General features: G+C 34.8%; 1 protein-coding gene across 7 annotated transcripts in view; it reads left to right on the top strand.

Moving 5' to 3' along the window:
- The first annotated feature begins 1,424 nt into the window (after positions 1–1,424).
- Gosr1 (golgi SNAP receptor complex member 1) overlaps positions 1,425–23,425 on the top strand; it is a 74,727-nt gene continuing 52,726 nt past the window's right edge. Inside the window, exons 1-6 of one of the 7 annotated variants that reach the window (XM_063251091.1) lie at positions 1,425–1,896; positions 4,361–4,481; positions 8,637–8,724; positions 9,069–9,176; positions 14,437–14,528; positions 15,727–15,801. In XM_063251091.1, coding sequence (XP_063107161.1) covers positions 1,866–1,896; positions 4,361–4,481; positions 8,637–8,724; positions 9,069–9,176; positions 14,437–14,528; positions 15,727–15,801 — 515 coding nt within the window. In that variant the 5' untranslated portion in view covers positions 1,425–1,865. Of the gene's footprint in view, positions 1,897–4,360; positions 4,482–6,667; positions 6,802–8,636; positions 8,725–9,068; positions 9,177–14,436; positions 14,529–15,726; positions 15,802–23,425 lie in introns of those variants that run through there. The other 6 variants (XM_063251093.1, XM_063251092.1, XM_003469694.5 and 3 more) reach the window with 6 other exon arrangements.

The raw sequence follows: 23,425 nt of genomic DNA, 5'->3' as shown, positions 1-23,425 counted from the left end.
ACAAATTCTATATAGTGCTATCATTGGGGGCCACAAGACAGCTATAATTAGGTACCTACCACACTTGGGGTACTGATGTTTACTCTCACTTGGAAGTACCAAGCAGTTTCCCCTACTAGTGTAATGTCAGAGAAAATCTGCTCAAACAAGAGTTAAATAATATCTACAGTCTCAAAACTATGTCTATTGTCCATTATGTAATTACAAAATCATTCATTATTCCAGGAACCCAGAAAATCTCAACCTGAGCTTAAAAAAAAAAAGGATAAACAGACCCCAATATCAAGCTGATGTAGATGTCAGAACTATCTAACAAAGCTTTTAATGCAGCTTTAATAATGAACAATTACAAACTTAGAAATGATTTAAAACACAGTGGCAGCAAGGAAACATGGGCTCCTCAGAGAAACAAGATATAATAAGGAACTAAATGGAAATTTGAGATCTGAAAAATATAATTGAAACAAAATCAAAAGAGCTCAAAACTAGAATGAAAGAGGAAAGACATACTTGTCAGTGAACTTGAAAACAGAATAGTAGATGTTATTCAACAATGATTTTAAAACCACTAAAAAATTAGAGTCTTAGGGATTTGTGGAACTTTATCAAAAGATCTAACAGTCATGTCATTGAGTCCTAGAGAAAACAAGACAGAAAGTATGGGGAGATGGGGGAGATAGGGAAGCAAAAGTATTTAAAGAAACAATGGCTGAGAATTTTCCACACTGAGCAAAAGAGAGAAACATCTGGAAAAAGTCCAAACAGGAAAAACCCAGAGAAATCTCTACAAAGATTTAATCAACTTCTGAAACTAAAGGGAAAAGACAATTCTTGAAGGCACTGAGAAAGCAAAGATATCTTAAATATAGTGGAAAAACAAACGACAATTTCTTCTCACAGAAGGAACTGGCATTTTTCAATGACGGAGCAGGGTGGGACGGAGGTAGGGGTTGTTCAAGGGAATCACCACTCTCAGATTAAGAAACATCTAGAATTTGCCACCAGCTGATTTACTCTTAACAGGGGCTTGGGACTTGAAATAGAAAGGAAGTGATAAGAGAAAGAATCTCAGGACAGGAAGGAAGAAAGAACAATGCAAAGTAAAATATGAGTAAACAGGATAGGTTTTCCTTTCCTCTTAAATCCGTATTTTGATAGTTGGGGCAAGACTTACAGCATTATTTGATACGGTTCTTCAATGCACGTAAAGGAAATTTTTAAAGACAATTATTTAAGAATGGGAGAATGACTTCACAGCAGGAAAAGTATCCACAACTGTACTAAAAGTGGTAAAATTCAACACCTAGAGACTGATCACTTAAGATCAGTGAGGTATAGACAGCAGATGGTAGCAGGCTGTGGGGCAGCATGAGAGATGTGGATGCAGTTGTAAGAACAGTTTGTAGATTCGGTGGCTGAAAAGGAAAGAGAACTGGGACTCTACAGAAGAGACAGGGAAGAGCCGCCAGAAAGATGCAACGGAGCACAGAAGGAGGTGGGACGTGGAAAAGAGCTGCTTCTGTCTCTGAGGATGGGACTGAAAACACACACTTAAAAGGAGAGAACTGAGGGCATTCTGAGCATCATTCTTAGTCACATAGGCAGAAAAGACATAAACCGAGATGAAGCAGGCGATGAAACTTTGTGGCGCAGAAAGCGGAACATCACTGAGCGTCAGAGGCTGGAATTAAAATGTTGTCCTGCTATTCAAAAGCTGTCAATTAACGAATCCACCACCAGATGGCGGTGTGTGTGGAGGTTCGCGATTCCCATCTGCCTTGGCGCTCGGGCGGAAGAAGGCGCAGAGCGACACTCTTGCCCGCAGCCTGCTACTCTTCGGTTCCGTCTGACGTTGGACAACAAAGATGGCGGCTGGGACGAGCAATTACTGGGAAGGTGAGGGGGAGTACTTCGGGTGGGTCTCGCGAGGGGCAGGTCTTGAGGGAGGCAGCAGGGGAGAAAGTCAGGCTTCGTACACGGTTTAAAGAAAGAGTGAGACTTGCTTAGTGGATGTCCTGGGGGCTGAGGAGACCAAACGGTCTGGGTGAGGGGGCTAGGCTGACCGGGCCGGAGATCCGCACAGGCGGCAGGAGCTGGACAGTGGACACAAGGGCTGAAGAGGAAGAGGGACCTGGGTCACCCACAGTGCAAATGAGCAGAGGGCGGCGGAACTCGGGGGTTTGGGCGCCAAGGGGAGACGGGTGTGAGCTACCAGATCCGGAGTCTTGGAAGTGGAGCGTTCAGGCGTTTCGGGTTGCGGTCACTGTTGGGAAACGGAGTGGGAAAAGAGAAAGGAGGAAGTTGGCGGTGCTGTCTATCGGAGGAAGTAGGAGCGGCTGTTTCCTACTGAGACCCCGTGGAAAGCTGGCCAGGACTTGGAGAATTGGGTGTTTGAAGACAGAAAATAACTCTATCCAGTGCCTCGCAGTTTAGGATAGGTTTTGTTAGAAAAAGAAAGTTGTAAGAACCTGTATGCGTTGTCGTACTGTATTTGCTGCTAAACCTCTTCTACCAGAAAACTTTCTTATAATTCACAAGTGCATTAATTCCTGAAAATATGATCCAATCAAGTTAAGCCATGTGAAACTCATTCCTGAACCACGGTGAAAAGCAACAATGAGAAAAAACACTGTTTTTCTTTCAACTGCCTATGTGCTTTATTGCAACATAAAAAATTCTTCATTCATATATATCTTTTTACTCTTTCGGTTATTTCTTGCTACCCACTTAAACTTCTAGAAACCATGGTGCTGTTACTGTAAGCCACTTGGTCTAAGAATCTGAATTAAATTCATTCATGCTTGACTGTCATAATTTTAAAATGTTTTACCTGGTATTTTCTATTAGAAATGACAATTACTAAAATTGCAGAGAATTGTGCTTATAGCTTAAAAACATGTATTAAAATAGCCATTTGAAATATGTGTTAGGTAGAAAACTTTTTAATTATGTGAAAGTGGTTACTGGTATCTTTAATACTGTGTTAAGCCATGGGTTCTTTAAAGTACTATGCTGTACTTTAAAGCAGCTCATTATTGACAACATACTCTATGCCAGGTGCTTTGAGCATATGATTATCAGTACACAGAAAACCCCTCAAAATAAGAGGTTTAAAAAACAAAAGGCTGAGGTTCATAGATCAAGTAAATTTTCAATAAATATCAGAGCCAATAAGAAACTGAGCTGAGATTTGGTCTCTGGACAAATATGCTTCACTATGTTTCTTTGCTTCTTACTTCTGATTGCACAGTACATTGAAATGATGTTTTGTATTCCTCATCTATGAGACATTCTTTTTTTTTTTTTTTTTTGGTCTTTTTCTTTTTTTATCGATACCGGGGATCGAACTCACGACTGCCTGCTTGCAGTGCAGGTGCTTATGCCGCTGAGCTAAATCCCCAGCCCTTTTTTCTTTTCCTTTTTCTTTTTTTTTATCGGTACCGGGGATCGAACTCGTGACTGCCTGGTATTGCAAGGCAGGTGCTTATGCTGCTGAGCTAAATCCCCAGCCCCGAGACATTCTTGTATTATTCCCTCCTATAGTTCAGTCGTTTTATTTTAGCCTCAACTCCAACATGAATAAATCTAGTCAGATATGTGTATGGATTTCCAGAAGTGGCTTCTGTCGCTAAACCCCTTACGTGTCAAACTACTGTACCAATTTTTCTGCTTGCTTGTTTGTATTTAAACTTGTGTAATTTTTAGACTAATGCTTTTATCTGTGTCATAATCATATTTGACCTTATTAGTAGTACGTTAGTTCTACCTTCTCTAGACTTTAAGTATGTTTGTGAAAAAGCAATTTTTAATTTATTTTTTCTTTATGTTCAATTACTAAATCATTTTAGTATTATGAAAAGGATCTCATAAAGCTAATAAAGCTTTGAAACATAAAAAGTTAGAAAAATCCTTGCAAAAATAGTGATAGTTTTTTCCCTATAAAGTTAGCTAGTAAATTGGTATGAAACTGGTCATAAACCCTATTCATTTATTTTGTGACCTATATTATTTTCCTCTGAATTACAGAATGTTAGTTACTGTTTCTACCAATAATTTTAGGGATGTTAAAATAAGATTTGTTGTCTAGCTGTCTTAGGAATAAAGTTAAAATTTCCATCTCCACTGTTACTTCCTTTCTTGCTCATCTGAAGTTTAAATGAACGATTACTTTCTTGGGTTAAGTGGGTGGAGCCTTTTATTATTTTTTTAACACTTCTTTATCTGAGAGTAACTAAATCAGAGACCAATTCATGATCATTTTCATAGTTCACTTTGTTCAGAAGAGTATTGTGATTTATATGTCTGTTGATAAACTCTTTTATACTTTTTTACTAATTATACTTTTGTGCTTTTGCTAAAGATCTTAGGAAACAGGCCCGACAGTTGGAAAATGAACTTGATCTGAAACTGGTTTCCTTCAGTAAACTATGTACGAGTTACAGTCACGGCAGCGCCAGAGATGGAAGACGCGACAGGTATAGGTACTGCCAGATTCTGTCTCTTAATGTCTCAAATTGTATAATGTTTTTTAAAGCATTTTAAAAATTAACTAAAATACAATAACAATAATATCTGTAACTTGGGGGCTGGGAGTTTAGCTCAGTGGCTCAAGCGCTTGCCTGGTTTGATCTCCAGTACCAAAAAAATTGTAACTTGGTCTGTTGTCTGTTTGATGTTTTATTTTCCTTGCCATTGATTGGTGTATTTTTTAGTAACTTTACTGGAATTCTTTCTAGTTCTTGAGACTCATTTATTTAGGATCCTAGGCAGAGGTTGTTATGATCTCAGGAGGAAACTGCTAGACCCTAAGAATGAATTTGTATCAAAAAATAAGTTTTTGGCTTAGCCAATATAAAGAAATGTGCCTATTTGTGCACGTTATGTTTTTTGTGTTTTCTTATTGCTAAATGGATCTGAACTACTCAAATGCAAAGTATATCTACTGATTTTTTGTTATTTTCAAATAAACCTGATGTAGCGTGTGTCCCCCATCATTAGTCATAGAATCTGTTTTTGTTTGATACTTTTTTTAGAAACTAATATATTATTATGTTGAACCTATGGAAAATACTTTTTTATCTTTGAGTCTTATGTATAATTTAAGTCATCTACTTGTTTCAAAAACTATTAGGTGATATTTAAGACAAAAAATATAACAGTCTCCATGTGCCTATTTCCCATTTTAAGAAAGGATAGTTATTGATTCAGTTGCAAAGTCCCTGATGGCATTCCATTTTTCCCTCCCATTTATGTATACCACCATGTATTTTTATTATATATGTTTGTATCCGTAGGCAATCTGCAGTATCCTACAGTAGTAGTTTTGCAACTTGATTTTTTGTTTAACATTATCATTGAGACAACTATGAATATGTCACTGGTATACTGATTTATAATATTGTACATGTATATCATGGTTTACCCATTTAATGGATAGGTGTTGTTTTTGACTTTTGTGAATTAACAATAATTTTAGTAGTTGAACAGTGTTTTTCATGTTTAAAGCACTGTTCCGAAACCTTTATATAAATTTTCTGGTTGCAAATTTTTGTTTGTTTCGTTTTGGTACTGGGATTTGAATGCAGAACCTTCTGCATACTGGGCAAGTTCAGTCGTTTTATTTTAGCTATACTGAGCTATATAGCTACTACTGAACTACATCTTCAGCCCTTTTTGAGTTTTATTTTAAGACAGGTTCTCACTGAGTTGCTCAGGTGGGTCTTGAACATACAGTCCTTCTGCCTTAGCCTCTCAAGTAGCTGGGATTAGAGGCATGTGTCATTGCATGCAGCATTCTGGGACTATTTTTACATAGGCTGTTTCTGTATACCCTGGCAGTGAAATTGGTAGTAAACTTATTAGGTGTTTTTTGTTTTGGTGCCGCGGATTGAACTCACAGTCTCATGTTTGCTAAGCAGGCACTTATGCTGCTGAGTTAAACCCCTGGCCCGACTTGTTAGTTGTTAACCTAGTACGTTTTTAATGCTTTTTCAAAAGTAGTAGTGGATATGATATTTTTCAGTTAATAATAAAATGAAAATTGAGCTTAAACCTGAACCTCTGTCTTCCTATATTTTGTGCCTGTTATACCTACTATAGTATACTATAGTAGGTTTAAAATGTACTATACCATGCACATTCGAACAAGACTTATTGTTCACCTTATTACCAAGATGTTGTTCCTCTTCAATCAGGGCACATGGGTTGCATAGATACCAGGGCCAATATGTGGACTTTGGGACCTAAAAATAAGTTCTTGGCATTTTACATAGATTTTATTTTAGTCTAGTGCTTTGGACTCACCATAATTTAGCAATTAAAGAAAAAGTAGTGGTTTGGTTTTATTTTGGAGGATTTGAGAAAAATTAATTTATGATTGGAAATCTTTTCTTAAAGTCTCCCATTTGATTAGACCAGCCAATATACAATTTTGAAACTCATATTTGTTAAGAGATACTTTTACATGATGCTTTTACTATTATCTGTTCTTCATCATAGTAATACTTTTTCCTACTTTATAGGAAAAATCTGTTTTGAAAACATTCCCTAAGAAATTCTACAAATCGAATTTGGCTTTGCAGAATCATTTCAATCACCTAATTCTTCTTTAAAAAAAAAAACAAAAACTAAGTTTATGAAGATCCAATCTATTTTGTTTAATGTCCAGGTTGGAACCATGTCACAGTAAATAAACTCAGCAATGGCCAGACCATTTCTCCCAGGAGAACTTCAAGGTCTTTGAATCATCACACACCTATAAAATGGATTAAATTTAACTGAATCCTGGTAAAGCTCAGTTGGGTGAGAACTGGATTAAATTTCCCCATAATGTCAACATTTAACATAACCATAGAATTTGATTCAGTTGTTGTCCAATTCTGTTTGGGAATAGAATCAAAATAGAAACAATGAAGTTCATGAACCAAAATAACACTGTATTTAGAAAGTGGCTTTTGTTATATCCTTAGACTCATATATTGAGTTGATGAATATGGAACAAGCAATATTAGAGATTACCTTGTTATTCATTTATTCAACGAATATTTAGTGAGCCTTCACCATGTGCCAGGTGGTAGCCATATATCTGTGAGCAAGACAGAGGCAGTTTCTTCTCTCAAGATTGCATTTTATTAAGCTGGACATGGTGGTAAGGCTTTAATCCCAATAATTGGGGAGGGTGAGACAAGAGGGTTACCACAAGTCCGAGGCAAGCTCGGGATACATAGTGAGTGAGTTCAAGGCCAGCTTGAACTACATAACAAAACCCTATCTCCAAAAAAATTGTTGGCCTATTTCTTGGTTTTTGTTTTTTTGTTTTTTATTTTTTGGTCTGGCAGGGGGGAATCTGTAGTACTTCTGCATGGGCTTATTCTAAAAACAATCCTAGAACCTTGACTTGGCCCTGACACTTAATAAAAAACTAAATATTTTGAGACTATATATTAGGGTAGATAAATTGAAAAGTTTTAAGAAGAAATAAAATTCACAACTAATTAAACATCTTAAAACTACTAGAAACATTTTGGCTGTTTCACTGCTTATTATTGCTGTACAAGTAAAGGTACAAGGGAAAATAGTCGTAGCTAAGGCACTCTCTGATGTTGAACTGATGATTTTAATCGGTTTCATTTGCCACACCCAAGCACTGTCACAGGGCGAAAGTTTTCAATAAGATGAAAGAGTATAGTCATTGCCTAGGTATTTATCTGTGCTCAGATTATCTCTGCTTGCCTATGATAGTGCAGACTTGGGGATGTTATGAAGGGTTCTTTCAAAAAGAGACAAAAGAAACTTCTAGGACATGCAGCTGTAGAATTTGAGTACATCAAACATCTTGCACAGGGACTGGAGATTTAGCTCAGCGGCATAAGTGCCTGCCTTGCAAGCAGGCAGTTGTGAGTTCAGTCCCTGGTACCGATAAAAAGGAAAAAGAAAAAAAGAAAAAAAAAAATCTTGCACATGTAAAAAGTTAGATTTTGACTATCCCAATATAAAAATATTTAGTACATTTTTGTAATACAAAATGGGATGGTTGCATATTACAAATGTAAAAACTTAGTACAAAAATAAGTTGGGCGTGACTATGTATTTTAGTTCCCGGTTATTCATTATCTATAATCTGGATCATTTAAATCTCATCTTTATTCTTAATAAAAATCAAGAGAGGAAGAGCAAATTGAAAGCCTAAGAAACCATTATTTAAAGAAAAAAAACTTAAAAGATTTCTTGCAGGTTCTGTAACAATATATAATTGATTTTTATGGCTTCTCTTATTAGGAGTTCTACAGTTCTGCTGATTTATTTCACATAATTTGTTCTTTTAAATTCAGTTGGACATTGTTATAGCTTTACATTGCTTTCATTTGAATAAATGTAAACAAACATTTAGAATTTCTTTATATTGTTAAGATTGAATATATAAAAGTTTAGGAAATTGTACATTCCATTATGTTTTACAGTGAATTTGGTTTGTAGATGTGTGTGATCTTTATTGGAAAACTATAAAAAATGGATTTCTAAAGAAATAGACTGTTTCAGGGGTTTCCTTGATCCATAAGAATAATTATTTTATTGTTAAGTGTGTCTTAAAGGACTAGCGTTGAGTAATGGATTCCTTTGATTGAACTTCTCCTTAGTTCGGACACGACACCCCTTTTAAATGGGTCGAGCCAGGACAGAATGTTTGAGACAATGGCAATTGAGATTGAACAGCTTTTGGCAAGGGTAAGTACTTCCTGTTAAGTTGCTGTTTTGATAATAACTGTGTAGTGCTTGTTAGATATGGCACTGCCTTATATAAATACAGATATGTTGACTGAAATCATTCAGTTGCTCAAAATGTTTTCCTCTTCAGGCCACTTGAATTTTGATGACAGCCATGCCAGGTCATGTGGGTGTTGTTTTCAACTTTAGTGGATTGTTTGGGGGAGGTGTTAAGTCCTTAGCTGCTGTCTTGGGATTTCTTTTGCTTAGTTTTGTTTTGCTGTCAATTAAAAGGATGTATAGGCAAATGATTTGCTTTTAGCCACTTACAATGTTTTCTAAAATATTTTTCCCTTTTTTCCTAGCTTACTGGGATAAATGACAAAATGGCAGAATATACTAACAGTGCAGGTGTCCCATCCTTGAATGCAGCATTGATGCATACATTACAGCGACACAGAGACATATTGCAGGTAATATATTGGTCTTGCGACTTTTTACATTATCTCAGGGTTTGCTTGGGTTTTTTTCTTAATTCCTAAATAGGATGTTTATAGATGTGTTTAAAAGAATAAAGAGAGGCTGGGAATGTTGGCATACACTTGTAATCTGTCTGCTGAGGAGGAGGAAGTAAGAGGATCTCAACTTCAAGCCCATCTGTGCAACTTAGCCACAGTGTCTCAAAGTAAAAATAAAAAAGGGCTGAGGATGTAGTTCAGTGGTAGAGTACTTGCCTAGTGTGTCTCAGGCCTTTGATTGGATCCCCAGTGCTGCAAAAGAAAGAACTCTTCTGAGAAGATAAATGCTATGCTATAGAAACGTGTGTGTGTGTGTGTGTGTGTGTGTGTGTGTGTGAATATTATAAAAATCTGAAAAGGAAAATGTCTAATAGCTCTTGTTCTTTTTCTTAAAGTTGAATATTTAGGTAGATAGGTGAATGTACTTTGGGAAACCTAGCTGTCTAGCTGTAACAGAAGATACCAAATAGTCATGTACAGGCAGTAATATGGTGGTTTAGACTGCACTTTCATCAGACTTTCAAGGTAACATGGAAGGGGAATAATTTACTGTGCTTAGTATGTTATTTTTTAAAGAATAAAGTTGTATCAGTAAAACCAGATAAACTCTTAAAGATTTACATGAGGGGATATTAAAAGTATAGTAGTCCAAATGGAAACAAATTTTTTTAATGTTAAAAAAATTAGCTGGGCATGGTGGAGCATGCCTAAAATCCCAGCATTTGTGAGGCTGAGGCAGAAGAGTGCCATGAATTCAAGGGCAGACTGTACTACATAGCAAGACCCTGTCTCAGAAACAGCATATCCCCCCATCCAAAATTTAGCAATCATTTTGATTTTAAAAACAGCAAAAGGGCTGGATGTGTAGCTCAGTAGTAGAGTTTAGCACTCAGGAGTCCCAGGTTCAAACTCTTAGCACCACAGGAGGGTAAAAAAAGAATAGAAAAATACTTTATTTACTGCATAATTGTGAATGTCAGAGTAAAAGCTCACATTAAAAACATTCTCATTGAAGATAAAAACCAGACAAGCATACCCATGATATGTCTTAACATTTGCCATGTATGTCGAACATTTTGGTGGTACAATAAGGCAGTTTTTTAAAAAATGAAGATAAGTATTAGAAAAGAAGAGGCAGAGTTTCTGTTACCTGACAGGATAAGAGTGTGTGTCTGGAACACCCAAGAAAATTAACTGAAAAAAAAAAATCAATTAAAGTCATTATAATGATCAATTACAAAATAAAAGCAACTTAAAAAAACTAAAAGCCAGAAGGTAGTTGAGGAAGGAGGATCAGTGTGAGTCTAACTTGAGCATTTTAGCGACTTATGGAGACTCTTTCAAAATTTAAAAAATAACTGAGGATGTAGCTCTGTACAAAGGTCCTGGGTTCAATTCCCAGTGCCATCAAAAACAACAAAATTTTCTATATACAAACTGTGAATGGGGTAGACTTTAGTGTTGGCATGTCCAAAGCCCTGCATTTAGGCCCTAGTACAAAAAACAGAAGGAGAAAGAAAAGAAACTGTAAAATCCATCCATATATATATATATATATACACACATACACACACACACACACTAAGAAATAATTAGGACTATGTGTGTAAAATCCTGAGAGACACAGAAAAGGATTAACTGAAGGAAAAATTGTTCTGCTTTTAGATGAGAGTATTGCTCTTTAAATCAGCTATATTAATTGTCATCCCAGTGGAAATAGCAGAGTGTTTTTCATTGTTTCTTTTTTTTTAATATGGCACAGTGATACCAAAGTTCATTTGGAATCATATATAAGAATTAAGAAAAATAAAATTTATCTTTTACAAGTAAAGATTAGTAATAGCACCTAATTCTAGTCAGATATTAAAACCTATTGAAAACCTAGAATAAATAAAAGTTGGTTGTAGAGGGGAAAAATTTATATCCCGTTATAACCCTATAAAGTTCGTGTATAGACCCATGTATGTGTGGAAATTGAGTTTCTGGCAAATTGGTGTTTTAAATCAGTGAGATAAAGAGAAACGACAAGGCTAACGATATAGCCCAGTGGCACAGTGCCTGGCTGTCAGGTGTGAGGTCGTGAGTTCAATCCCCAATACCAAAAGAGAGAGAGAGAGAGAGAGAGAGACAGAGAGAACCAAATAATGAAAAAAGAAAAGAAAGAGGAGTCACCATAAAGCATAGATGAAATTTATAAAATTTTCAGTAGTATAAAGGACTTCCTAAATAAGATCTAATACTAAGAACTGACTTATTTAAAATATAGAGAAATTGTAGGAATAAATAAGAAAAATGCAAATTTAAAAAAATGGACAAAGAATATAAATTTACTTTAAAAATGAATAGCAGAAGACTGGGATATGGCTCAGTGATAGAGTATTTGTCTAACATGTGCAAGGCCCTGGTTTTATCTCCAGCAAGGGAGGTGGGGAATGGCTAAAATCATGAAAAAATTCTCAGTCATACTCCCAAATAAAATATATATAAGTCAAAATGAGATAGTTTGTTATTTGTTTGGGTTTTGGTGCTGGGGATCAGACTCATAACCTTGTGCCTGATAGACAGGTGCTGTGCCTCTGAGCTATATCCCCAGCCCTAAAATGTGATCTGTGTATCTTTTTTTTTTTTTTTTTTTTTTTGTCTTTTTTCTTTTTATCGGTACCGGGGATCGAACTCACGACTGCCTGCTTGCAAGGCAGGCGCTTATGCCGCTGAGCTAAATCCCCAGCCCCTGTGTATCATTTTTTAACTACTAAAATTTTGGTAACCTATTATTGGCAAAAGTATAAAAAATAGGTACTTATACATATGAACATAAATTGGTATAGTCTTTCTATCAGAATTTAAAATACTGTACTGTATATGATTCTTTGGTTCAGTTTTCAGCTAAGCATTTACCTTTTTTTTTTTCCCCTTGCAATACTGGGTTGAACCCAGGACATGCTAAGCACGTCCTCTACCACCAAGGTATATCCTCAGCTCTTCTTGAAACCTTTTAAGATTCCTTAAGTGGCATAGGCTCTAAGTGGCATAGCGTCAGCCTCCTAAGTAGCTGACACTGCAGGCATACCCCACTATGTCCAACATTTATTCTTGAAATACACCTTTTACTTTAGTAGCATTTTTGTTTTTTGCTTTTTAAAAAAAACAGTGTTAGGGATTGAACCCAGAGCCTTGCATATGCTAGGCAAGCACGCTACCACAGCTTACATCCCCAGCTCTAGTTTTTTCCCATTCCCCTAACGTCTCTTCAACCCCTGTCCCCCTCTTTATTTACAAAAGCTTTGTTTCCATATTTTCTTTCTTTCCTTGTGTTTTTTTTCTTTCCCCTTTCTCCCTCTCTAGTTCCCCTTCCCATTTGAACATTGTCTTCCTATCTCACAATAGCCATTATGTACTTTGGTCATTGTTTACCCTTTTGGTTTCCTGTATGGGGAAACTGTGTATTTACAAACGTGTCAAGCTTATTTCCCTCAAGCATATGGTGCTTCCATTTACCTAGAAATGTCTCAATTTTATCCTTCATTATGATTGACTACTCTGTTGTATAAAAAAACCACATCTTTATCCATTCACTAGTTGATAGGCACTTGGGCTGTTTCCAAGGTTTAGCTTTTACAACGTGTGCCACTATAAAGATGGGTATGCACGTATTGCTATGGTATGATGCTTCTCTTTCAGGAAAATACCAAGAAAGGGAGTAGCTTGGTTGAATGGGACCTCTAGTTCTAGTTCTTTGAGGAATCTTCACACTGATTTCCACTAGTCTACATCTCCAGCTCAAAATAAGCCTTTTTTTAAAAAAAAGTCAACAAGCCAGGAATGATGGTACTCCCTTGTAATCCTAACACTCTACAAGGCTGAGGCAAGATGATGGCAAATTCAGACCTAGCCTGTGTAACTTATCAAGACCCCATCCCAGAATTTTTTTTTTTTTTTGTCTTTTTCCTTTTTATCGGTACCGGGAATCGAACTCACGATTGCCTGCTTGCAAGGCAGGCGCTTATGCCGCTGAGCTAAACCTCCAGCCCCCCCATCCCAGAATTAAAAATTAAAAAAGAATTGAGGATGTAGCTCAGTGCAAAGGCCATAAATTCAATCCCCAGTACAACTACAAAAAGAAAAAATTCAACAAAATACATGTATAAGAGTACAAGAATGTTTATTGTAGCATTTCGTAATAGCAAAGCAACCAAAAGCAATTAAAATGTCTATGAGTAGGGAATTAAAATTTATAGAATCAGAAGATAATATTCTGTGCAGCTATTAAAAAGAACGATGTAGCTTAGTAGAGCGCCTTAGTGTGCCCAGTGTCCTGTGTTCAGTCCTCAGCACCACCAAAAATAAAGGAAAAAAAGGCTTGTAGGTGAGATTTGTTTGACAGTGTGGATTGATTGATATTTTAGACTCTATAAAAAATAAAGTATGCATCAAAATTATATTATGATTTCTTTAACAAAAAAAAAAAACAAATAATAAGTAAATTTTTATATACAAAAATATATTTCCTGAAAGGAAGCATGAGAAGGTGATAATAGTTCAGTGGAATAAATATACTTTTGTTTGTTTAGCTTTAACACTTTGGGTGCTCTTTGAATATTTTCATATCTGTGCATAATATTGTTTAAAAGGTTAATAGGATCTCTTAGAGGTGAGATTTTTTATTTTCATTTTTATCTGCTTTTAGATTTAAATCAGTAAATACTCTTTTCAGAATTAAAGCAGGAAATATTCCTATCTACAATGTCTACAATGTCTACAATTCATACAAAAACAAAGGAAAATGTTTACAGATTATTCTTTCCTTACAATCCTCTTGATTTTGTTCTTCCTTTGATTAATTTAGGAATTAAATTTCTAGGAGCCCCAAAAGGAGGAAACTTGAAAATAAGCCCCAAGAGGTATAACAATGAAGTAGAATAAACTTGCCAACTTTTATCCAGGCCAGTGGTGGCAAACTTGTGGCATCGTGCTACAGTGAGCTATTTGTTAGCAAAAAAAAACTTTAAAAGATTCACCATCATTGCCCTAGACCATTTTGAAGTCATTTTATCCTAGAATTTTTTCTTTATAATTTTGAATCAAAAGATATGGTACTAAAAGATAGGAAGAGTAGTATCTTGAAATTTGCAATATGATAACCATACACAACTGATTCAGTAAGATGAAAATATGTAATTATTTCATGTTGAGTCTGAATATTCATTTATTGCAGGATTATACACATGAGTTTCATAAAACCAAAGCAAACTTTGTGGCAATACGAGAAAGGGAAAATCTCATGGGATCAGTACGAAAAGATATTGAGTAAGTTACTTTTTATATTAATTTATGGAATATTTTTCCAGATTTGAAATATATCTATAATTAGTTATAAATTACATAGCAAAACCAGAGTTTCTAATTCCCATTTCACTGTTCTTTGAACACTGTTGCTTTAAGATAGTCGTAATCTATTTTGTCCCATCTCCTGCTTCTTCTGGTTTTACTGTTGTCTCCTGTCTTTTCTATTTTAATATAAAATCCAGTTTAGATGATAGCTTCGTAAGTTCTTTGCTGATCTCTTACTGCTCTGAGCATTACAATATTAGCAATAGTTGAAGCTCTCCACATTTCTCTTCCTGATTACCACCCATATTCTGCTTCTCTCCCTTGCTCCACAATTACATATTCAGGTAGCTATTTATGCAGCCTATATTTCCCTAAAATTCTGAAATATGTAGTTTTTCTTAGAGATAATACAAACATTGCATCAAATTAAAGACTGCCAACATTTTTATGCTATTTCGGTTCATAAGTTTAAAGATTTGTCTTTTCCTCCCTCCCTTCTCAGTGTTAGCAACATGTCTGTCTTTTTTTTCTTACTGCAGCGTTTGTGCAGTTTCTTAAGTTTCAAAATCTATTCTTGATACTTCATGCTAACAGAAAACAAAAAACAGAAGTGTTGGCAGTAATGTAAAAGGCTATTTAAAGTAAAATTTAGTATGCTGGAGACTAAGATAGAAGTCCTTAAGTGTTCCCAAATTGGCAGTTCATCAAACACTTACACCTTCATTTGTTGGATGGCATGTACTATTACGAAAGAAAATACTGTTTCAATAGCTTCCCCACTCTATGTGTGATGTACTCGTCAATTCAAGGTTTTACTTAGAAAAATTAATATGCAGAAGATAATAGTCAAAGTAAGATTTTGGTAGTTGTTGAGAATATTAGGTGTTTTTGATGAAAGAATAGTGTTTTATGAAGTAGAACCATGCTTGGTGGCTCATGTCCACAATCCTAGGGCTGAAGCAAGAGGACTGCAAGTTCAGGATCTGCCTGCAATATAAAGTACCTGTCTCAAGAAAAAGAAATAGAGAAGCATTCATATTTGTCTATTTATGATAGCATAAAGATCAAAACTAGGGACAGTATGTCTACTTTTGATATCACTAGCATTAGTCACTTAATCTAATTTTGAATTATGTTCCAAAAATATTCTTAAATTTTCTTTATGTTGTTCTAGGTCATATAAAAGTGGGTCAGGAGTAAACAACAGGAGAACTGAACTATTTTTGAAAGAACATGACCACCTTCGAAAGTAGGTATTTTAGAGTGTATGAGTACTACGCAGTTTCTGTGCTTATTAACTCATTTACTTATGTAATAAATATTTCATAGCTTATTATAGTAAGTGCTTTATCTGTAATAATGCATTCCATTCTCCTAATAACTATTCAATAGAAATGGAATTGAATGTTCCACCCATAGTTAGGAAAGATACTGTGCTATTGAGTGTTTTACTTCACTTTTTTTTTTTTTTTTTTTAACCTGTAACATGGTTTTTATTACATTAATGTATTCTTCTCTTTGGTAAATCTGTTTATTCTAATACTTTTGTTCCATACTACAGTTTATTAGTAATGTCAGCTTTATAAGGAATAATTAAACCATATATCAAATCCCTCCAAAAGTTTTATTTTCCAAGATTTTAGAAGAAAAGTACCTAGAAACTCACATGAACTGTATTTTTTTCTCTGAAATATAGTGGAGTTTTTTGCTTTTTGTATTTTGTTGTAGAACTTAAAAATGAAAAAATTACTACTTTTTGAACTCAGCCTATAAGCTGCTTGTATAAATTACAGTTTTAGGAATTAAATTGATAGTTGCTATTGAATATCATAAATTAGTCATGTTTTATGAACTTAAGGTACTGCCTCAATTTATGTGTCCTTAAAGATCACCACTTTAAATATAAGCTGTTAAAGTCAGAACCCACAAAGCTAGATGTGATGATATATGTCTGTAGTCCCAGTTGCTTAGGGGGCTGAATCCAGAGGATTGGGTAGTCAAGCAGTTTGAGACCACCCCAGGCAATATAATGAGGTCCTGTCTCAAAAAAGCAGAGCCCAAAACCAGTAACAGAAAACAAGGCAAAACAAAATACCAAGGTCTGTACATGTATGCATGCTGGGAGTGGAACCCAGTACTTTGGCAATAGTCAGGATTATCACTGAGCTGTTCTACCAACTGATCGAGGTGTTTTTTAAGCACCTGCATACTTGTAGTATTGAAACTAGTTATTCGTTCTTTCTTAATTTGTTAAATAGTTATTGATTGGCACAAGGGGGCAGTCTCTCCTCGAGTATCCGTAGTTCATAGTCATTCATAGTTTTGGTAGTTGTTTTTGTATTTGCCGAACACCACCATAAAGATAATGTTGCATTTGGGAAATGTAATTTAAGGAGTATCATAATCAAGTAGTACCAGAGTAAGATTAAATTACATTAGCGTTTCTGTATTACCTTAGAAAGAACCTAAATAGAAACAGTTAATTCATTTTTTTATTAATTTCATTTTAAAGAGAATTAAGCCAAACAAAATGTAACAGAATAACACCAGTCAAAACAAAACAATAAAAGCAGTACAGGACTTCAAAACAAGATAATAGGAAATCAACAATGGCTATAGTGCCTCATGTTATCTTCAAAATAGCTGCCCATACCATAAGACATAATAAAATCAAACAAAACAGAACAGAATAAAACCAACCAAAACAAAACAGTGAAAGTGGTACAGGACTTCAAGATTTATTTTTATTTTTATTAGTAATGTTTGCAGTACATAATGGTTTCATTCAAAATAAGGAGTTGTTACATATAGATAACATAACTTAATTCTTTTTATGTCTCCTTTCCCTTCCTCCCTTCATCTTTAATCCTCTTACCATTTATGAAACATCGGCCCCATATTATCTATCTTTTTATTTTGTTTTTTCATTTTCTCATAGAAGAGAACCATGGAATTATGATCTCAAGTTGTATCTATTTTCTCACAGATGATTCAAGTTTATCCTTCTTTATGACAAAGCAGTACTCCCTAGTATATGAATACCACATTTTCTTTATCCATTCACCTGTTGGTGGACATGTTGGCTGCTTCCAAAATTTAGGGGGCTGAATCCAGAGGATTGGGTAGTTGTGCTGCTGTGTATATGTATATGAGCATGCTCTATAAACATGAGTATGCATATATCACTGTAATCTGATATTTCTAAATGTTTTTGGACGATACCTAGAAGGTTTGGAACAGCTGGGTCAAATGAATTTCTAGTTTTAATTGTTTGAGGAATCTCCATAATGATTTCCATAGTAGGTATATTAGTTTATGTTCCCACCAATAATAAATAGAGAAGAGTTCCTTTTTCCCTGCCGTGTCAGCAACATGTGTTATTATTTGATTTCTTAATGGTAGCCATTCTTTTTATAGAATAAGATGGAATTTTAGTGCTGTTGTAACTTGCATTTAGGTGTTGAATATTTTCTCACACATTATTGGTACCAGTTCTTTTGAAGAGTGTCTGTTCCTTTCAGTTCCCTGTTTTTTGACTGGGTCTCTTATTTTGGGGTCTCTTATTTTTTTTTGAATTCTTTTATATTCTAGATAATAGTCTTCTCTTTGAAGTATAGCTGGCAAAGATTTTTTTTCCCCACTCTGAAAATTGTTTCTTCACTGTGCTGGTTGCTTCCTTTAGTATCCAGAAGTTTTTTCATTTGCTTTAATCCTGTTTGTCAATTCCTGATACAGTATTATTGTGCAGCTGGCACTCAGTTCAGAAAATTCACACCTATGCCTTATGACTTCCAGAATTTTATCTATTTTATCTTCCAGCAGATTGTTTATTATTTAGATCTTTGATCCATTTAGATTTAGTTTTAGTATATGATGAGAGATAATTGGTTTAGATTCAGTCTTCTGCATGTATATAGCTAGTTTTCCTAACACTGTTTGTTAAAGAGGTTTTTTTGTCCTCCAGCGTATGTTTTTAGCCCCCTTGTTAAAAATGTTTTTTTCCTTTTTTTGTCTTTTTCCTTTTTATCGGTACCAGGGATCGAACTCACGATTACCTGCTTGCAAGGCAGGTGCTTATGCCGCTGAGCTAAATCCCCAGCCCAAAATTTTTTAGGATGGTTGAATGTGTGTAGTGTCACTTCTGCATCCTGTCTTCCATTTCATTAGTTCACGTGTTTGTTTTTGTGCCAGTATCATGCTGTTTTAATCACTGTAGCTTTATAGTATAACTTGAATACTGGGATAATCACGCCTCCTGCTTTGCTCTTGTTGCTCAGAATTGCTGGGTCTCTTCTGATTCCATAAGAATTTTAGAATTGTTTCCTCTAGTTCTGTAGGGAATGCTGCTGGTATTTTGATTGGGATAGCATTAAATCTTTATAACAGTTTTGGTATTATGGCCATATCCAGGAACAGGGGATATCTTTCCATTTTCTCCTGTCCTCTTTAATCTCCTTTTTCAGAATACTGTAGTTTCCACAGCACCTGCCTGGCAGGCGTGAGGGTTATGAGTTCGATTTCCAGTATCAAAAAAGAATACTGTAGTTGTAGTTAGGAGATTGTTCACTTCCTTTGTTAGCTTAATTCCTAGGTATTTTAATTTTTCTTTATGCTACTGTGAATAGTGTAGTTTTCCTGATTTCTTTCTCAGTGGGTTCATTATTGATATACAGAAATGCTGTTGATTTTTGTGTATTGATTTTGTATCCTGCTACATTGCTGAATTTGGTTATTTATTTGAGCAGTGTTTTAGTGGAGTATTTTGGTTCTTCTAGGTAGAGGATCATGCCATCTGCAAATAAGTCTAGTTTGACTTTTTCCTTTCTTTATGTATCTCTTTCATTTCTCTTACCTGGCAGAAGTTTTGAGTACTATGTTGAACAGAAGTTGCTCAATGTTGAACACCCTTGTCTCTTTCCTGATTGTACAAGGGAAAGCGTTCAGCTTTTCCCTATTTAATGAAATGTTCGTTGTAGGTCTGTCATAAATGGCTTTTAGCCAGTCCAGATAAGGTCCTTCTATCCCTGTTTTCTTCAGGATTTTTGTCATGAACAGATGGTGGATTTTGTCAAAAGCTTCTTCTATGTCTTTTGAGATGATCATGTGTGATTTTTGTCCTGTTGTTTGTTATGTAATTATCGATTTGCATATGTTAAACCATCCTTACATCTATAGGATGAAGCCTACTTAGTCATGACGTATGATTGTTTTAATGACTTACTGCTTTCTGTTTGCCACCATCTTGTTAAGGATCTTTGCATCAACTTTTATTAAAGATATTGTCCTAAAATTTTCTTTTATAGTAGTGTCCTTGTCTGGTTTTGGAATTAAGGTATTGATAGCTTCCAGGTATTACTTTGGCAGTCCTCTTCCCTTTTAGTTTGATTAAAGAGTTTGAGGAATGTTAGCATTAGATCTTTCCTGAAGTTCTTGTCAAATTCAGTAGTGAATCCATCAAATCCAAGGCTTTTCTTAGTTGGTAGGTTCATTTTTATTGTTCATTACTGGATTATCCAGGGTTTTAGATCTTTGTGGTTCACATTTGGTAATTCATATGTCTCTAGGAATTTATCCATTTCTTTTGTATTTTCCAGTTTATTAAAGTTCAGATTTTCTGGCGCTGGGGATTTAGCTCAGCAGCATAAGCACCTGCGTGGCAAGCACAAGGTCATGAGTTCGATCCCCAGTACCACAAAAAAAAAAAAAAAAAAAAAAAGTACAGATTTTCTAAGTAATTATTAACTAATCTGGATTTCAGTAGTGCCCTTTGTGATTTGCCCTTAATTTGTAACTGCATTGATAATAGATTGCTTCTTTTTTGGTAAGATTGGCTAAAGGATGTCTATTTATTCCTTTAAAGAAAAAGTCTTCAATTCATTGATTGTTTTGTTTTTTTTGTTTGTTTGTTTTGCATGTTTGATTTTAGGGTTTTCTTTAGTTTCAATTTCATTAATTTCTGCTTTGATCTTTATAATTTCGTTTGTTATACTGAATTTGAATTTGGATTATTCTTGTTTTTTAGGACCTTAAGGTTCATTATTAGGTTATTTTGGCTCATTCTTTTTTCTGATGTGGGCATTCACAGCTGTAAATTCCCTCAAAGGACCACTTTCATTGTATCCCATAGGTTTTATATGTTCTATTGGCATTATCCCCAGCCCTTGTATTGGCATTATCATTTGGTTCTAGGAACTGTTTCCATCTGTGGTTCTTTGATTATTTAAGAATGTAATATTTAATCTCTATGTATCTGTATAATTTCTGTGGTTTCTTTTGCCACTGATTTCTGCTTTCACCGCGCTGTGATCTGATAATATGCACAGAATAACTTTAGTTCTTTTTTATTTTATTTGAGCATCTTTGATGGGTTACTATGTGGTCTTTTTTTAAAAGTTCAATGGAAAAAAAAAAAAGGTCTACATACTTTTGAATGTATATTCTGTTGTTGGGTTGCAGATAATCTTAAGTCCAATTGTTCAAAAATATAATTCAGCTTTGATATTTCTTTGATTTTTTTGTACAATTGATCTATTTGCAATGCTCCCACTATAATTGTTGTTTATTTGCTCTTTTATATCCAGTAGTGTTTGTTTTATGAAGGTGGGTGTACATTGATGCATTTCTTTTTATAATTATTATCTCTTTCTGTTGAATTGTTCCCTTAATCATATGTAGTAACCTTCTTTGCTCCTGCTTTTTTTGAGGAGGAGGAGGCTTTTTGAGACAGGGTTGCACTATGAGGTTCAGGCTGAGTAATTCAGATAACACTAAAACTCACCAAGATCCTCCTGCCTCAGCCTTCTAAGTTCTGGGATTACAGGTGTGTGCCACTATGCCCAGCTCTTCTTTGCTTCTTCTGATTAGTTTTGGTTTGAACTATGTTTTGTCTCAAAAATAGGGTATTTATTGCTTGTTTTGATATTCTTATTGCATGGAATATTGTTTTTGTTTTGGTTTTTTGTTGTTGTTTTTGGTACTGGGTATTGAACTCACCACCTTGTGCTTGCAAGCGTTTGTACCGCTGAGCTAAACCCCCAGCCCTGGAATATTGTTTTTCATCTTTGATTTTTAGTCTTAGATATTTCTCTATGGAGTAAATGTGTTTTCTTAGAATGACATACCGACAGGTTTTCTTTTTGATGCAGTCAGCCACTCTGTGTCTTTTGACTGTGGAGTTCAAACTGTTCACATAGAGAGTTATTACTGAAGGATACTGACATTCCTGTCAGTGTTGACTGCCTCCTTTAGTGCCCGATTCCTCATTCTGTTAGACTTTATGGCATTGTTAGCTTCATTACCCTTGCTGGGGTACCCTTAAGAATTTTTTGGAGCATTGGTTTTGTGATCATCAATTTCTTAAGGTGTTTATTGTCCTAGAAAAACCTTGTTTCTTCACAAATTTTGAAAGATTGTTTTATAGTATATATTATTCTGGATTAGGAGTTGTTTTCTTTTAGGGCTTGAAATGTTTCATTCCAAGCTCTGCAGGCCTTTAAGGTTTGTGTTAAGAAATCTGTTATATTTCTAATAGGTTTATCTTTACAAGTGATTTGTTACTTTTGTCCAACAGCTTTTTAAAGGTTCTGTCCTTGTTTTGATCTTTTAGAATTTTGGTTATGATACATCACAGCAACATTCTTTTCTAATCATGGATATTTGGGATTCTGTATGCCTTGCTTGTGTTTATGTTAAATCCTTTCCCCAAAGTTAAAAACTTTTTTGCTATTATTTCAATAAAAAAAGTTTTATAGTGTCTTCTGATTTTTCACTAATCCATTTAATCTTAGCATTCTTTGCATCATCTGGCAGCTGTTGAATCCATTTTGTATTCTGTTGTTGTTAAGGCATTTCTGAGGATATAGTCACTTTCACCAGTCCTGTCACCAAGTTCTGACACTATGTCCTCATATTGGTCATTCTGCTGTTCAGACCCAAGAAAATTTTCTGTCTCTTGAATTTCTGTTTGGGACCTTCTCTAACAGAATTCTCAAATTCTTTGCTAATTCTTTCATTTTGGTTAGCTCAGATTTTTTGTTAGTATCTTCTGAGATCACTGATCATTCTGTTTATTAATAAAGTATTACCTGTTTAGTTTTGTTGTTTTGAGCTCATCCAAAACATCTTTTGATCTAATTTTTCTTTTGGTTTGGTTTTTGTCTGCTCTTCTATCACCTCATATAATTTAACTTTTTTGCGTTTAATTTCTTCCTGATCTGTGCCCCATTCTTTGAGGAATTGAAAGTTTTTGGAAGTGTTTTGTTGTCTTACAGTTTCTGTTGTTCTTTTTGTTTGATTATAGTATAGTCTCAGTCAGTTTTATATTATCTGAATTTTGCTAGCTACTTTATATTATTTTCCACATTCTTGTGAAAAAGTCTGTGTGCTCATTCTACATAATGAAATGAGGCAGGATGAAGTTTAATGAAGATGAAGTTCTAGTGAATTAGAGGAGCTGTTAAAGATTAAGAACAAAAGATTAGTCATTGCTCTCAATATTAGAACATTGTACTTCCAAATAGCATTGAAAAATTAAAATCAGTCTTTAAAATAAATTACAAACACTAAGTCATAGAGTCACATAAAATAATGGGCTAATATGTTTACAAAATAACATGAAAAGTTTTCTCTGGTTTATCAGTGTTGTATTTCACTTATCCAGTGCTTTAAGGAAAAATTGGCAAGAACTTTTTGGAATAACTGTTTTTATGTACACAAATTTTAGGTGATCATTACAGTGCCCATTTTAGAAAGCATGAATAATTCAATAACAAAAAGTTTAAATCATTTTTAGCACAGAATAACATTTTTAACTTATCAGTAGATTGTGAACCTTTTCTCATGTTATTTGGTAATTTTTGGTTAGTTCTTATTTA

The sequence above is a fragment of the Cavia porcellus genome, unplaced genomic scaffold, assembly GCF_034190915.1.
Source record: "Cavia porcellus strain 051 isolate PalLab524CR breed Dunkin Hartley unplaced genomic scaffold, mCavPor4.1 scaffold_6, whole genome shotgun sequence".
In the NCBI taxonomy this organism is placed as follows: Eukaryota; Metazoa; Chordata; class Mammalia; order Rodentia; family Caviidae; genus Cavia; species Cavia porcellus.
This window is presented reverse-complemented; position numbering and strand designations above follow the sequence as displayed.